General features: G+C 43.2%; 1 protein-coding gene across 1 annotated transcript; it reads right to left on the bottom strand.

Moving 5' to 3' along the window:
* Window positions 1-1,237: 1,237 nt before the first annotated feature.
* On the bottom strand, window positions 1,238-16,676 carry zgc:162707 (UPF0524 protein C3orf70 homolog B). The gene is made up of 2 exons (XM_041950912.1): window positions 15,908-16,676; window positions 1,238-3,720 (listed from the first exon to the last, which is right to left on the bottom strand). The coding sequence occupies exons 1-2, from the start codon at window positions 16,089-16,091 to the stop codon at window positions 3,032-3,034; spliced, it is 873 nt and encodes a 290-aa protein (XP_041806846.1). The 5' UTR covers window positions 16,092-16,676; the 3' UTR covers window positions 1,238-3,031.
* Window positions 16,677-17,167: the final 491 nt, after the last annotated feature.

Below are 17,167 nucleotides of genomic sequence, written 5' to 3'. Positions count from 1 at the left end.
TGACTCGTGCTGTGCCAGCCCTGCTTGTGAAGCAGCCCTTGAACAAGGGCGTTTTTTGATTTGGTGTGTATCTTCCTCTTTGTGTGTGTATGTGTGTGTGTGTGTGAACTCTCCACTGCTCAAGGTGCCTGCCAATTGAATGACTTTGCTGCGAGGGATTAACAGCGATCCATCTCTTCATGAAATCTGTCTGTAGCTTTTGAAAAGAAAATGGAAAAAAATTCAAAATGCTGAACGACACGCAGCCACGTGTGCCTGCACACGCACACACAAGGTCCGTCCAAAGACTTTACATGCGCTTGCATCATCATCCTGTTAATTGAGCTTCCTCTCCTCTCCTGTCGATGCACTCCTGGATGCACTCTCACTTTTTTTTAAATCTCTTCTTCTCTTCTCCTCTCTTCTTCTGTTCTCTGCTATTGTTTTTCTCTCCTCTCCTATTCCCTCCTCTTCTCTCTTTCTCTTCTCCCACTCTGCATTGTCATCCAGTCAGTTGCACACTCCTCCACTTCCTGACCGAGCAGAACAATAAACGTACATTTATATAAACTGATTAGCATTTCAACCCGGCCTTGGTTTTGTCTCTGCACTAGCAGAGTACAAATAATCGATAGACACAATGCAGGGGGAAAAGAGAAGCGCGGAGAAATCAATCTGGGCTCGAAGTCAAGGTGAGAAAGGCACTTGCTTGGTCGCTCATAAAATCAGCTGCTAGACGAAGTGTGGAGAGAGAAGACTGTCTGGGACTCAGAGGACACAGCAGGGCTCTGCAATCTATTGCCAGTGTGGATCAATAAAGGGAAGCACGGGGGTCAGATGTGGAGGGTCTTGATTCTAATCTGTGTTGTATTGCATAATTCTATGCAATACTACAATTGAGGCACAGGTAATCCTTTAATGGCCTCCAGTCCCAGCTCTTCTTAATGTAATTTTTCTATGCAAGTGCAAAGAAAGTAAAGGTTACAAAAGAGGGAATGTGAGCAACAAAAACAAAGAACATTCCTCAAGACATTTCAGAGGAGACAAACAGCCGCAGCCAAAGTAATGACTCAATTTCAGTGTATTTCTCACTTTACTTTGCCAGTCCGCCCAATCTCTGGAGAGCATTAGTCATCCGTGTGTCAGCTGGAGGAAGTTTGAGTGCTTTTCAAAGAAGATTTGAACTTTCTTTTTGCAGAAAATGCCCACACGCTTCAAACCTCTGGCTACAGAAGACAAAAAAAACAGCGAGTTTCATTAAGATTTATTCATATGAAAATAATATAACAATAATAAGAACAAAAGACATGTTTTAAACTGCATTAAGAGGGACTGTGATCAGTGTAATGTCAAGGGCTGAATAAAAAACATTTTATTTGGATAACAGATACAGGATTTGTCCGCTCTTTGAACACTCACAAATTCGTTAAATTGGTTTTCGACACGAGGGACTTTGCAAATGAATGCAGTCATGCAAAATTCGTTTTTTTTCCTTTTTCTTTTTTTTTTTTTTTTTACATCTAGTGTAGCATTGTAGCAATACATATCTGTGAATATTTAAGTGATTTTTGCAGATAACTCTCCAGGAAAGAACTTTTTAAACAGAAAAAAAAAATATTAAAAAGACCCAGCCCATCTTCATTTTACTAACTGACTAATAAGGGGCTGTCTCACTAATTTTATATTCAAGTGTATTTCTTATAACATGTCCATCACAACATCACGACACCTATTCAGCATCCTATTCCATACTGTAATTTCCTTTTAAAGGTGCATTAAGTGACATTTTCCTGCCCCCTAGCACAAAATAACTGTGACGTATTAGTCTAGCCCTGCCTGCGCACCTTTCTTCCTGCCAGACTGTCAGCTGGCCTCACAAGACATTTCACCGTCAAGCCCAAAAAGCAAATAACAATGCAGTTTTGTAATTATATAAGTTTATATGTATATATATTAGATATAACCCCTCTTCACTCTGCTTTGACAACATGACTCCTGCCTTTGTCACTGTAGCTCTGCGACACGTCCATGCTATTTAATTTCGTGGCCGCTAATAGAGGTCAGCGCAAGTCATGTTTTGTTTAACATCCCATTTAACCTTGAACATTACCGCGGTAGTGCAGTTTGACCAGAAAAGGTGGTCAGATCAATGTGTTAATGTCTGATAAGTGGTTTTAGAAGCTATAAGAGTATCATTGGTTCTGGCTGGCAGGCACAGTATAGGAATGTGCTTCTGGGTAATTCTTGATTGTCAAACACTGACCTACCTGCCTGCCTGCCGCTCGTGTCGGTGTCAGTAAAGTGCAGACAAACTGTGTTATTGGCGTGATAAAAGCAGGTGGGTCCCTGCAAGCTCGGGTGCTGAGTAATTAACGGGTAAAAGGCTGATGTGCTTTAGGCCCACGAGAGGTAGCTGGCCTTGTACTTATTATGCTGAAGTGTCAGAGTTACTAAAATGTGTAGGTGGAGCCACGACAGGCTTATCTGCCACTTTAATGCTGAATTAGTATTAGGTCTGACTGCCAGATTGACGACTGGAGAACACTAAGAATTACCTAACTGCTCATTATCATCACAAAACCTACTTATCCCACCTTTGTTCATTCATAATTTAGCTCCAGTATTATATACCTAAAGAGAAGTCTCAGACAGAAAGTCTTTCTTCTGATGGAAGTGCACCTACTATAGCTTCCTTTTTTTTTACTGTACAATTACCATGTCGAGGTAATTGGTCCGTTTGGTCCTCTGTGCATGTGCTTGATATTCCTGTGCTTCCTTTTTCTCCTGTATCATAATAACTTCTGGAAATTCACTCCATGCAGGGGACGTGGACAGAGGAGAGGCTGTTTGTGATTGCAGGCGTACAGTCCTCGGCCACCTGCAGGAAAACATATTCAACTCCAGCCCGGCAGAGCCCCGCTGAAGCTTTAGAGAGGGGTTTGTGTCCTCTTGGTCCATGTAGAATAAATCCTCAAGTTATTCTGTGTAATATGATGACGCTCCGTGGATCGCGCTCCCTCACGGCTTGCGTTCGTGGCGATGTTTACTTCAGTTACACAGTTGTTTCGATCTTTTCAATGATCTCAATCATGGACTTGGAAGGGGACAGCAGAGAACAGTCGTCCTGATCCCAGAGGCTGCCGGGGCTGGAGTTCCCATCTGTGCTCAACTCGTCGTCCTCCTCCTCCTCGCTCTCCTCCTCGCAGGACTCCAGGTAGTGCAGACCAAGCGCGTTGATGCCGGAGTCCTCGGAGCTGGATGGAGAGGAGCAGTGGTCCATTTTGGGGCCTTTTATCTTATCCACGGGGGAGGGGTGTTTGTGTTCACTGTACACCTGCTGGACCGGCTGCACAGGTGCAGGCGTGTGCTGGGTCGGCGGCGTGGGCTTCACTGGTTGCCGAGGCTGAGCGGGATTTGGGGGCATCTGAGGTGTAGAGAGAGCAGGCGGGGGAGGGGTGGGAGGATGAGGTGGCTCTGGTAAGGGAGGAGGGGGGCGCTGCACGTAGCACATCTTTCCGTTGATGCGCTTGACGATGTAGTCGTCCACAAACAGATCCGCGATGACGCAGTATTTGGGCGACTCCAGGTGAGGCGGGGACTGGAAGCAGGGTGCGAGCTTCAGGAAGCGCTCGGCCAGAGAGAGGGACAGGTCCATGGTGTTACTGTACTCTGTCCCAGCAGGTGGCACAGCTGTGCTGGGCAGCTGGCACACGTTGGTCATGGGCTGGTACACATACTTGCCTAAAGTGGAAGAAACAAAAGAAAAAACACAGGAAATAGTTCGTTTAGATGTTCACAATGAAACAGGCTTTTAATCTTAAAACTACTAAAACCAATATTTTATTATTATTAACAATGGATCAAGTGACTCTGTGTATGGCGCCTTTCTGCAGCTCTAAAGAGAACTGTAGCATCTTCCAGCTCATTAGTTTTGATTTTTCGGGTCCACATCTTCACTGTTTCACTCTCACTGCTCTCATGAGAGTCGTTTTTGGCTCTTTTCAGCAAAAAAAAGCTCTGATTAGCCCACTGTATTCTACCTGCTCAGCATCAAACAGCAGACAGACACAGTTAGAGACAAGCTGGTGAACATAGTGGAGCATTTAGAAGATAAAGAGGCAGATATTTCCCTTAGGAACAGGTAGAGACCAAAAACAGAGCTTAAAGAGAGTGAATATTGGACGTTACATGAATAATATCACAAGACACAAAACTCCAAAGAACGATAATGTGGCGCCATGCCGGCCTGATGTTTTAATAGGCAACATTCACCGTATAAACTTATGAGGTGATAGTATTTCAGTGTTGTGTTTATAGCTTGTTTCTGCTGCCCTAACGCAGCCCAAAAAAACCCCACAACAACTAAATGCAGGTTTAAATGAGTTTAAATAAATAAAATATCAAATAAATAGACTTTGTGGAAACATTTAGCAGGAATCCCAGCAGCAACTAAGCTTTGCTTTGAAAGAAACAGTGTCAAAAAAATAATTTTAACTTGTTTTCCTGTGTCAATTGTTCTGTTACGTCTTAGTATATAACAAATTAAACAGAGCAAAAAAACAAAACAAAACAAAAAACAGAGCATGTGTTGAGCATTTACATATCAAAATCTCTCTTTTTTTTCTCTTCCTGTATAGTTGACAACACTTATTATACACGCATCTGTCCATTCAAATGTGAACCCTTCCCATCAACTAAACCACATCTAACCTTTATCTCATGGGTCGCTGTAGCTAGCAGAGCATTATAAAAGTAATATTAATGGTGTATAAACACGTGTTATTCGACCAAGGACACAGTTTTTGAGGATGGGTTGGGAGGCACGAGTGAATAATGTGCCTGTGGTAACCTATCATCTGTCCTTTTTTGGGGGCTGCAGCAATTTTCACATAACAAAGCATTTCGTGCTGCCGAAGGCGAAAATACCTGCCTTGCCACCACCATCTGAGGTGGAGCTGCAGCCAGAGTGTAACAAATTTCAGGACATCCAGACCGGCGCAGTAATCATTTCTGACCCTAAACTGATGCAATACTTAATTAAAAAAAGATGAAATAACGCACAGGATTAAGGCCACACAACAACGTTTACAGCTGAGAAATCGTGATGTGGTGCTGATTAACATCTGGATCGCTAAGACAACGGATTAGAATGATGCGATATACGGCACAGAGTCCTCGATTAGATAGAGGCCATAAATTTGTTCTGTTAAGTGGCCGCTGTCGCATACAAATTTTCAAACGCCTTCAATGTGAGCTATGCCTCCCATCCTGGCAACTCGTACACTGGTGGTGATTGTGCGAAATGACTGCTCCCAAATGTTACTCATTGTTTGCAGCCCACTGCCTCCAACTCGGAGCCGTGCTGCCTGAATAGTGCGGCTCAGATGTGTGTTTAACTGGCTCCCTGGAGAGAGAGAAACTACAGAAGATGACAGGCCTACGCATCACTTCCTCTCACTCTGTGTCCTTGTCTTTTGTTTCACTGGCTGGGGTACCCATTCAATCAAAATCTTTTCCCAGGTTACATTGAAAGCATCAAACCACCTCAAAGTCGGGAAGAGGCTCTGCTGTGCATTGCTGAATGGACAAAGAGAGTTTGTAATGCTGATGAGACTAGTTTAAGGACTTCATTTGGATTTTTTGACGGGGGTTGTGTGAGGTTCTTATCAATAGTCAGTGTTTTACCTACAGTAGATGGCGGTCAGCACGTCCCCTGTTTGGATAAGCAGCAGGAGTATCGGTGTAGCAAGTAAAGCAATGTCTGGGACGAAGGCAGCATCAAAACAGATTTTAGCCGTCCAGAAAGGTCCACTACCTCATTCTACTGCGAACTAAATCTATTACTTTGTGTTCTACTGTTTAGTTTGGAACTGAATTAATGTGTTGCAACATCAAAGTCACACAATAACACAAACAACCTGATCAAGGCAGCGGCAGACCAGCAGCTCCCACATTCTGCAAGGTAAAATTACTGTTTTTGTCAAAGGAGTCTGGTGGCTTTGAAGAGAGAAAAATGGATATAACAGCTTCAGCTTCCCGTCAAAGAGGGCTGACTGACAGCAAGGTGAAGCAGTGAAAATCTTCAATAATCAATAACATTGCATACACTTAAACTGATACTGATTTTTTTGGCTGGGTCTTTGTCGGGGGCTAAAATACTGGTACTGCTTCCCCCCAGTCTACAGCAGGACATTGCTTAGCTTGCTACACCAGTACTCCTGCTGCTTCTCCAAACAGGAGGCCAGCTGACCGCAATCTACTGTAGGTAATACACTAACTATTGATAAGAACCTCACACAACCCCACCTCAAAAAACCCAAACTAACCCTTTAAGTGACCAGTTCTTCATTAAAGGACACAAAACTGCATCCATGTGAAGCGATGTGAAAGAGGCTTGACTGAAGCTTGTCTGTCTGCATACTTTGTAAACATTATTAACACAAAAAACAGGAGTTAATGACGGCACAGACAAAAGGGGGAATAGTTGCCGTCCTCTGTTTAATGAGAGAAACTCAATGGTCCATGCTCAGCCTGAGATGAGCCCATTCAGGCAGACAAGATAGCGGCAACAAATGAGAGCTAAAGCCATAGAAGGTAATGTGTTGACATTTAGTTTTTAGCATATTACATCTAATTGCATTCATCCATCTGGAGTTTCAAATACCAAGAGCAATAGTGGGGGACAGACAGATGCATAGACAGACAACAAAGCAGACAGACATATGGAGCTAGCGCTGCACCAACACTGGTTGTCTTTGCAGAAGGAACACAGCCTGCTGGTTGATTTACAAGGTGTCAGCAGAATGCAGAATTAGTTTGTACTAAGTCAGAAATATGAGAGTTTCCGTCAGCCCCAGAGGACAGCACGCGTGAGATTCATCTCACTTAGACTGGCAAAAAGGGCAAGAGGAGGCTCTTCACATGATAAGCAAAAACACAACCTTCTGCTTTCTGCTACTTGAACTGAACACGCTCTAAAATAGTTGGATTATTACAAATACTGTAGGTGGAGGCAGTTAATTATAGACACTTTGTTTTCTGTAGAAGTGCAACAGTGAGTCGACTATTTTGATAATCAAATCATTGTGAAAATAAGCAGATAAGAGGATTTGAACCTTTTTGCTATAATCCATGAAAGTAAACATAAAACTGCAAAATGATCAGACAAAACAAGACAATTGAAGACCTACTAGTCACCTACTTTAACTATTACAAGTTAGAGCTAGCTTGTTGACTTTTTGACCACCAGTGGTGCTATGGAGCAACGTTTTTACAAACGGGTTCCAGTCGTGTTTGTATCATGATCACATGCACGCCACAGCAGCATCGTGCCCACGGCGGCAGAGGAGAAGAAAAACTGTAAAGGTGTGCAAACGTGAGGATGGTAATGAAACATGATTTGAGATTTGAGTTATCTGAAAAAGCGACTCTGCAAATGGTTTACGAAGGAGAGAATACATGCAGTGCGTCTGTCGTGTCACATTTACATGCAAACATAACGTTGCTTCTAAGAAAACTCAACAGGACACCTTTAATTTTAAATTCCTGTCAAAATGCTTGTTGCTGTGTCTTATCCTGCATATGAATCAACTCGACAGACGAGCTTTACTGTGCAGACTGTTCACTAAGAAACATACAAACACTAACTGACAGCCAGTGAACACTGTCTATGCAGCTCTATTGATATTCAGTTGTACTCCACCCTTCTCTGTTGCCCGGTGTTGGAGCCCTCGCATGACAATGTCAGTTGTTGAGCAGCCCTCTCCCTCTGCCCTGTGTGTGTGTGTGTGTGTATTTCCATGATAACAAAGATCAGTTGTCCTCACAAAGAAAGAAAAAGGGCTGCATGCTGAGGACATTCTTCACTTCGTAGTTTCGGGCTATGACATGAGTCGTTTCTTTTAAGGATAAAGCATGGTGTTGTGTTTTTGTTGCAATCAACACATCCCATTAACAGACCAAAACCAACAACCTATTAGTTCATCTCTCATCTCTACTTCCTGAACTGCCTGCCCAGTCTGTGGCACTCAGCCAGACACCCATTGGCTTCAACTGAAGGTGTAAATCATTAAAAATAAGATGCAAAGCTCAGTTAAAAAAAAGAAAAAAGAAAAATCATTTCCTAAAACAGCTGGGCACTGTACTTTTGAGGAAATGTTACAAGAGAAAATGGTGCATTTGTGGGGGACTATTTTCAGTGGATTAATGCACATTTAGCGGGCTGTGAGTAGCGGGAAGGTTGGACTGTATCAGTACCTATGCTTGTGGTAATAAAGGTCACAAGGCGCAAGAGACTGTATTTAATAGTTTTTGGACAGCAATGGAGGCCTATGGCACAGAGGAATAAGCTATATCAGGCTCTGGCAGGACAAAAGGTCCTTGTTAGTGGGATTAATTCAGTGATGGTCTTTCAATGCAAGTGCAAAATGTAGAATACAACCCTCACTCCTTTATTAGTGAGGGTTAAAAGGCAAATCCACCCCAAAATACATTTCCCATCTTCCTTTATGTTGTTGTCTGTACATACTTCTGTGGCCTTCTGTGGCCATATGTGTCTCGTGATGATATGATGTCACGAGACACTTCTATTCCTGCTATAATGAAGACCGACAGAATTAAAAGGAGCCTCAGCAGTAAATGTAAGGGTGTGGAGTCTGTGGTTTGGAATCAAAAATAGGAGCTTCTCTGCAGACCCACCACTTTACTCCTACAATCATACTGAGAAAAATCAACTGCAGAGGAAACACAGGCACAGTGTTTTCCACTGACAGCAGCCTCTACAGACCAGAACAATATGCAGCCACAGGACATGTTGCACTTTGAGCAAGGCGAATGACTCCTCACTCCTTTTTTCGGAGCTGGAAAGCCTTTCATCACGTTATCATTAAATGCTGCTGAAAGCAACAAGTTCACTGGGGACGGATGAAAGGCATTCTGGGGGATGTAGGAGATGTAAATGAGGCTTTTGGGTACATCAAAAGAGGAAGTAAAAGTTCTTCATTACAAAAATTTAACCGAGAACTGAGGATAGCCACAGTTTAAAAGCAGTGGAGGTGACTCTTCCCCTTACTTTTACAGTTGGGGAAAGAACTTTGTTGGTAGAACTTGACAGAAGCTCCACAGAGAGCAAAACATCACAAAATATCTACCATATATACAAGGTCAACCTGGATTTCATCATTTTAGTCAGTGTAAGAATCAATTAGCTCCATTTAAGTGTTTGAACAAGGAGGTACAGACTGCTTTATACAGCCAAAAGATGTTATTAAAATACATTTATGGGGAAAATCAAGAGTTCAAAAGGTTAATGAGACAGCGGAAGAACAGGCAGCTCATTCCTGTGACAGATTGCTCTCTGGAGGAAGGAGCAGAGTGGTGGAGGAATGAGGAGCTCCAACTCCTCTGCTCCCACCTGTCTCCATCTTGCCTCCTCTGCTCTCTCCTGGGCCTGTGGCTGGCCGACGGCTGCACAGTCTGGTTTAATACAGGAGATGAATAATGCGGTGTATAGCCCCACAGTCTCTCACATCACGCTTTCAAATTTCAGCTCTACTGTCACTCTACAGTCTGCAGCTTGAAGGGAAATACTCTGAGATTGATTGACTGAGTCATTAGCAACCCCCTCAGTCTGATATTTTTTTGTATGTTTGAGCCGAAGCCAGCGTTTTTTTTTTTTGCAGACGGAGCAGATCTCCTCCTGCAAATGCGACACACCAGTTCAAAGCAGCATGTTGGCAAACCAGGTGAACAAAAACAATTATTTTTGCAGATTGTCCTCGTTCATAAGCAGCAGCTGCACCCGTTTGGCGGGTGGACACGGTCCACTCACACGCCCGCTGCTCTTTGTGTTTAAATCTGCCAAACAAAGGGGCTGCAGCCGGGGCAGACAACACAAGTTTCAGGTTTCAGCAAAGGGGACGGTCTGACCCAGCGTCATGTGAAACTCCTTTCCTGTTTCCTGTTTCATGCCTCCAGAGGCAAAAGGCTGTTCCTGCCCTGCAGCCAGTTTGGAATCCACTGTTGAGTCTGTCGCCATAGTGGAAAAAATGCAACCCTCTGGCCTGTTTTTCTTACGCACAGTGAACATTAAGCTTCAACTCTTGTAACAGCCTTAAAGGGTAGGTTCAAATTTCGTCAAGCTTATCTTAATACAATACTCACATGCTCAAATGTGCTTTTAAAGAGGAACTACGGTGTAAGAGATGGGGGGAAATCCACAGTCCTCGCTCTGGGGTTGCCATTTTTTATTTAAAAAAAAATGACTGTAGAAAAAAATGAAATATTCAGTCTATTATTATCATGCCAAATTTAAGATTCACTGTGTATTAGTGCGACGGGCTGTGCCAAGTACTCCAGCGGAGGGTTGTTTCTAAAATGCACCGTTACAGCGACTTCTTGATGCTCTATTGACCTGCAGTATAGGTTAACATGATCACAGCAGACATTTTGCAATGCAGGAAAATAACAGGTGTTCCTGATAACATCAACGATGGCTCTGTTCCGCTCAGGTGCCCCAGTAAAACATGGCATGCACACTGCAGGACCCTGAAACTGAAGCAGCTAAATGGAATTCAGCCATTGCAAATTATTATTCACACCTGTGTTTTTCCCACTGTGACATGCCAAAATGTCTGCTGGTGAAAACTGTTGTTCTCTTTGTTAATGCAAAACGGGGGAAGCTCGACATCAGCTCTGAAGGTATAATTATGACATCGAACCATCTGAGAAGCATTTTGTTTCAACACCATACAAGGAAAAACTGCGGATAAAGGTGAGGAGGTTTGCTGCCCTTTCAAACGGTAATACCACAACAACAAAACTAAAGCCAGCTGTTAGCTTGTCACTACAGTGAGATAGCACAGACGCCAGGAATGAACGAAAAGACAATTAGAATGCGTGGGCTGCGTTTGTAGCTACTCGAACGAATGGCAAGGTTTACGTACGTTATTATGTTAGAGCATTTCACTTGTTTCAAGCTCTTTTGTCCTTAATTGCCTTAATAAAATATTGTATTCTATTAGTGGTTTTGAGTAACTTAATGCTTGAAACTTGTCAACACTTAAAAGCACAAAACTCCCTTTCCCCCCACTTCACTTTTTTTTCCCCTTTTTTTTGAGAACTGAATTGCAGAGCAGGGTCCTACAATCCTCCGTTCAATATTCTGTTCACATGTATTAACCCTCCCACAGTGTTCAGGTCAAATAACCCCAGCCCTAACCTTGGATCTGGGGTACACTGGACCCTGACAACATAGGAATGACTCCCTTGCGGTTGAAAGTCCAGAGCTTCAAAGCTAAGCAGAGCAGTCTAACTCTGTCAAATCAAGTGGACATCTTACAAAGTTGCCGTCATTTTACTATAAAATTTCATTTGTGTTTCCTTGCTGAGCTACAATGAGGGGTTAGCAACACAAACAGGGATTTTGGGATTGTATTAAAGCAGACGTAAATCTGCAACGATCCTTTAAAACATTGCAAAAAACTTGTTGAACTTCTGCTTGGCGCCGCTGCCCTGCCTCCAACACTGAGAGAGCAGCAGTTAAAGTGGTCGAAGTGCTGTAGTCCCCAAACATGAGCAATCAATCAAAAAACATTCCCTCAGGCCTGTGCTGACAACGTATCGACCCTTTAATAACAGGTGAAGCTTTTTCTGATTCAGCACCGCGGCACATTTTGAATTGGTCACAAAATCGATCAATAGAGGGCAGAGCTTTGTCCAATAAGCCTCCACGTTTCCCTTTTGAAATAGTTGCAAGCTACAGCTGCGTGGTGCGACAGCTGAGGTGACGGAGTCTGATGAAGGATCCCGCTTCCTTGTACCTACAAGAGAAGCACAAGTTCTAATGTAGAAAACCGGAGCCGACAGAGGAGAAAAGACCGTTCAGAACTCGTCAGACTCTGTTAGACTTCCTTAATGAGTAATTCATTGCTCTGCCTGGTAATTGTAATCAGTTCGTAGAAGACAGAGAGAGAGAAAAAATATTCAGACCAGGTGGTTCCAGTGTTGCTGTGAGCAAAAGCTCTCATCAGACATGACATATTGGCGGTGACACTAAACACAGCTAATTACCACTAATGAGAGGCTTGGACTGATGTTGTCACCAGCTGGGAACGCTGCCTCCACCTACATGCAAATCCAGTTTTCCCCCATTTTCTCAGCCAAAGGTTTAACAAAGCTTCAACTGAGTGGAAAATACTGGAAGGTCATCAAAGCAGCGACACCATTTTCCTGGTGTAGCCTGCAAAGACGATTGCTATCGTCTGACAGCAGAAGGAGAGAGGAAGACGACCTGAAGATGTTCTGTTCGCATAGGAGGAATTGAGTCTCAGGTAATCGCCCCATACTGCTCCACAGGTAAGATAATGGAAACAGTTCGTGCTTGAGAATTGAAATGCTGAGCCTAGTCTTACTACACACTGACCTTTTGTATTTGTTTGCCTGGAAACCTATTAAAGATGTAATTAAAAAGGCAGTCTAGCGACGCTCCCTGTGGTGAATGCACAATTATCAGCTTCAGAACAAGTTTATACTCCAGGCGACAGTCATGGGTTCGTTCTAAATGAAAACGTGATGAGATAAGGGCGTACCAATTTACAACATTCCCCTCTTCTGCATCCGGTATGTGTTGCTAGAAAGAAGGGTGTGAGCTGAACAGAGCAGGCGGGCATTGCATGCACAAGCACGCTGCTATGTTTTTCTCACTGGGCGCCCTGGATCTGCCTGATTCAGCAGTCTAAGCTGGTTTATTCTCACTGTGGTGCACGGCTGTCCTACGAGGGGAACCTGTGAATTACAATGGAAAAAAGACGTGAAGGTGAGAAGCTCCATCACGATGAGGCTGGCTCTCTGGTATTAAATATTAGGGACAAAGCCATTTTCAGGCAGAGTGATGAATATTTCAAAGGAGGAGCAAGTCTAAATGTTTACAAATGATGCAACGCTGAACAAGCTTTGCCGAGAGACAAACGTCCCAGACGTGACATAATAAACACTGGAAAGAATTCCTCATTTTTCTGCCACATCAGATATTTCAAATCGGTCGGCTCGCTCTGGACGGACGCAGGCATCTAAATCCAATGATTACACGGCGAAGATTACAATGTGACTTGTGCAGTTGCACACTATAAGCCCCGACTGCCTGGCGCAGAGTGGATGGCTGATTGTGTTTTACACTGATCTGAGGATTTTCAGGGCAGCCAGAGGAGGGATAAATTAGGGCAGCACAAAGAGACGGACATCCTGTCAGGTCCAAGCACAGCTATTGTGATTCTGTGGTGGTGTCAGGGTGTCAGGTCGAGAAAGGTTCAAATGGAGAGAAAGTGTCTGAGGTTCACTGGTGGTGAAAATGCCACTTGACACTTCTCAAAGTGAAAAGTAAATTGTCTGTGCTGAGCGGAGCTGCTGCCCCCGCGCTCTATTACCAATACAGTCAATATAAATGTGATAGAGATTGATTATATTGTGGTAAAACTGTTAAATTCAGTTAATGTTGCAAATTGTTTGAGCTCTAACTGAAGAGCAGCAGCTGCTGAACTTGACTTACTGCTCCGAACATGTGATGACTTTGTGGCCAAAGGTGCTACTTTGAAGAGTCAATCACTCAATCAAACTTCATTTCTATAGCGCCTTCCAACATCCAAAAGGAGCACAAGGCGCTTAACAAAGAAAAATAAAAACAAATAAATTAAATAAATTAAAACAAGTAAAAAGAGTGACGCTAACGATACTGTAAATGTCTCTTATTGTCATCAAATCTCATGAAAAGAGCAAAAACATCAACATGTCAGATGATCTCTCAGTACTTTCCCTACGCAGTGTGTAGCACTCCGCCCATTCAATTTTTAAAGTTTGGACACAAATGTATAGGTCCATCTTTAAAAGAAGGCTAAATCATTTGCTAAACATGCTGGACACTGTAGTTTTTTAGCAAACGTTACTCAAACAGGAATCAATAACGTAGTTGTTGGGGACTATTTTCAGCTGTGGATTAATACACATTTGGTGCGCTAGAAGGCGTTAACTGCGCTTGGATTGAGTATGTAGGATGGACTAAAAATAAACTACGGTGCCCGTCCTCATCATGATGAGGAAATGATGTGTTTAAAATGGTCTGTGGCACAGAGGAACGAGCTACTGTATCAGGCTTTGGCAAAACAGGCAAGAGGTGGCCCACCTACCACCAAGCCCTCCACCGTCATAACTGCCATTTTAAAAAGGGTCCGAAATTAACACCCCCCATGCACCGAATGCGGGTAGATTTTCAGTTTGCTCTGTGAAACCTCATTACTGAGAGTGCAATAAAAGCTTCACAAATAAAAATCCAATAAGAGGAAAAATCAACACAATTAGCACCTTAGAGCATCAGAATATGTATTTTAAGGAGTGTCAGTGAGAGAGCACAAAAATGAAGACTGGGTTCATTCTAGTTATTATAACAGCTCCTTGGGCCTGATTTACTAAAGGAAAATCAGCTTATTTAATCATGTTATTTACTGCCCAGTGAACGCATGTTTTATTGTGGTACAAGCATAAAAATTGTCTGCCTTAGTAAATCAAAGGGTGAGTCGTTATTTGTAACATACAGAGCAAACTCTCCAGTTCTCCCCTAGAAACCAACATTCAAAAAACGTAGAAGTCTGAGAATATTTCACGTTTAGGAAAATGTTTTTTATTCACTGGTATATCCTGCAGTTACATCGCCACAGCTAATGTCTAAAATAGTTGATCAGATGATCTGCTAACGAGGTAGCTGAGGCCTAGGCTATAGGGAGGAAAAGTAAGGAAATATAGAGTGAATCGGTGAGGATGAGCTGTCAATGAGCTCAAATGTCATACATGCATATAAAAAGTATAAAAGAAAGTATATAAGTAATTATACTATGTATGTTATATAGTTCGATATCATTGTCCATGGCAATGTTTCACTGTGGACTATCAACCCTTTGTTAGCAGGATCAGTTCTTTGTTAGGCTCAGTCTTTTCAGGGGATTTGCTGACAGGAAGAAAAACCGAGAATTATCACAAGACTTATGATTTAAAGCAGAAACGAAAGGCGTGACTCCAGTGTGTGATGTCACCGAGCACTTCTCCACAGGAAGTCAAAGAAGGCTGACGGTGGATTGAACCAAAGTCTGCCTGTTTTTGTTCTTTAACATGATGTAGACTCTCTTTTGGAGGACACGAGCTCGACGTGATGTGAGACAGACAGATACAATATAAGCCATAGAAGTACTTGGAGTTCAACATAAAGTAAACTGGAAGACAACATTGTTATTGATTAAAAATGATTAAATAGTAGTAGTTATTCTTGTGTTTTTCATTCCTAAATAAATGCCTTTAAACTTGAATTAATTCTCATCTGGATACAGAAAGATAAGGAAGGACTGCACTGGCTGGATATCAAAATTTAACACAGTCTACAAAACAAACAAATAAACAAACAAACAAACCCAGAAGAATACTAGTAAACACTGTAAACATGACCCTGACACATGCCTGCCTCTGAATTTTGCAGCCTCCATTGTTACATTAACTATTCATACAAGGGCGTCTATCTGAAGGTTTGGCTCTGATGGAGGATAAATGTGACTCTGAGTTTGACCTCGATATAACTGCAGTGAATACCAATAAGACTCTCTGAGTTTTACCAAAAATAACCAAATAACACCAATCTGAAAAGTCAGTTTCATGGCCAGCCTTTACACAACCTGTCATACTGTGACACATTATATGCCTCCGTGATGGCTTATTAATAATAATATATCTGCTACATTCCGTCCTGTTTTCAGTCGGAGCATAGTGAGCCGATGCTTCTGCATTCACAGCCACGACTACCAGCATTTTTATAGATGTCTATGTGAATACCAGTGGCAGTGAGATAGATTTGTGTTAATAAACAGAGCTATTAAACCACGTAAAACAAACTTACAGTGACACCAGCCCAAGTGGCAGCACCAGTGCAGCTTGAAGCACTTCCCGTGGCTGTGCGTCGCGCAGATGGAGAGTCCATCACAAGGCAGGAAGTCTGGTCTCCCCGCGCAGCTCTTGGCCAAAGCCTGCGCCTCGTCCAACTTCTCGCTCTTCGGACACTTCTGTGCTCCCGAGGCGGCCATGCCAACATTTCCTGGAGCAAAAAAAAACACAGCTTCCGTCCGGGTAAACTACAACATAACCGCGAGGGACCGAGCCGAGGTTTACGGTCCACGTAGCCCTGGAAGCTTTTCAACTGGAAGACGGACTCGAAAGACGGCGCCGGATCTCTGAATCCAGAGCAGCTGGGTTACCCGTCACACAAAGGCTGGAAGCATATCCTGCAAAAAAGTGGACAAGGCGTCAATTAGCGAGCCGTGATGGCAAATTCAAAGCCTCCCATGGTCGTGATCCGCGCATCTCTCCATCCTCCCCTCGCGTCGGGAAGCTCCTCTGTGTGCGCTGGTGACGCGCGTACGGCACAAAGGCGCGCATCTGAACTTCATCACACAACGGGAGGAGTCCACAAACACAAAGCCAGCTGCTCTGCGCACTTCAAACACACACCCAGGCTTTCATCGAGCCCTTGAAAAACTTCAAAACACCGGGCTCTGCGTCTGAAATACACACATCCTCAAATTCACCCAAAAGCGTTCACAAACAGGCGACATTTTTTAATATCTGCTAATTATATAACCTTGGTTATCCATCAGCCGCATATATTCTTCAATCACGATCTTTATGGTCATGCATAAACCTGCCATTAACCAGTGAAAGGTTCAGAAATAGTGCAGTTGGAGACAAAATGGAGCATCGTACTGTAAAATCCAGCTGCTCGGTCTGGAGTCTTCGGCCGCTAGATGGCAACCCCAACATCTGCTCATCGCTGGGCGTGAGATTTCTGTGGGAATGAGCCACTGATTTATATAAAAGCAGTTTGCGCTGTGTGTGTGTGTGTGTCCCTCAGCTCTGCTGTCACCGCTGCAGCTGGGTCAGCAGAAACCCGACACACACGCACACACACACACACACACACACACACACACACACACACACACACACACACACACACACACACACAGTTCTTATTCTCTGGAGAAGTCTGATGAAACTAATCAAATGAAATGTCACAAGCTGTTACCTGAATATACTGAGAGTGAGAATAACAAGCCAAACAATAGCTAAATACTGTACACAGTGTGTAAGCTTCACACAAACA

Source organism: Chelmon rostratus, chromosome 13, assembly GCF_017976325.1.
Source record: "Chelmon rostratus isolate fCheRos1 chromosome 13, fCheRos1.pri, whole genome shotgun sequence".
Classification (NCBI taxonomy): Eukaryota; Metazoa; Chordata; class Actinopteri; order Chaetodontiformes; family Chaetodontidae; genus Chelmon; species Chelmon rostratus.
Note: the sequence above shows the minus strand (reverse complement) of the source record. Positions and strands in the feature narration are given on the sequence as shown.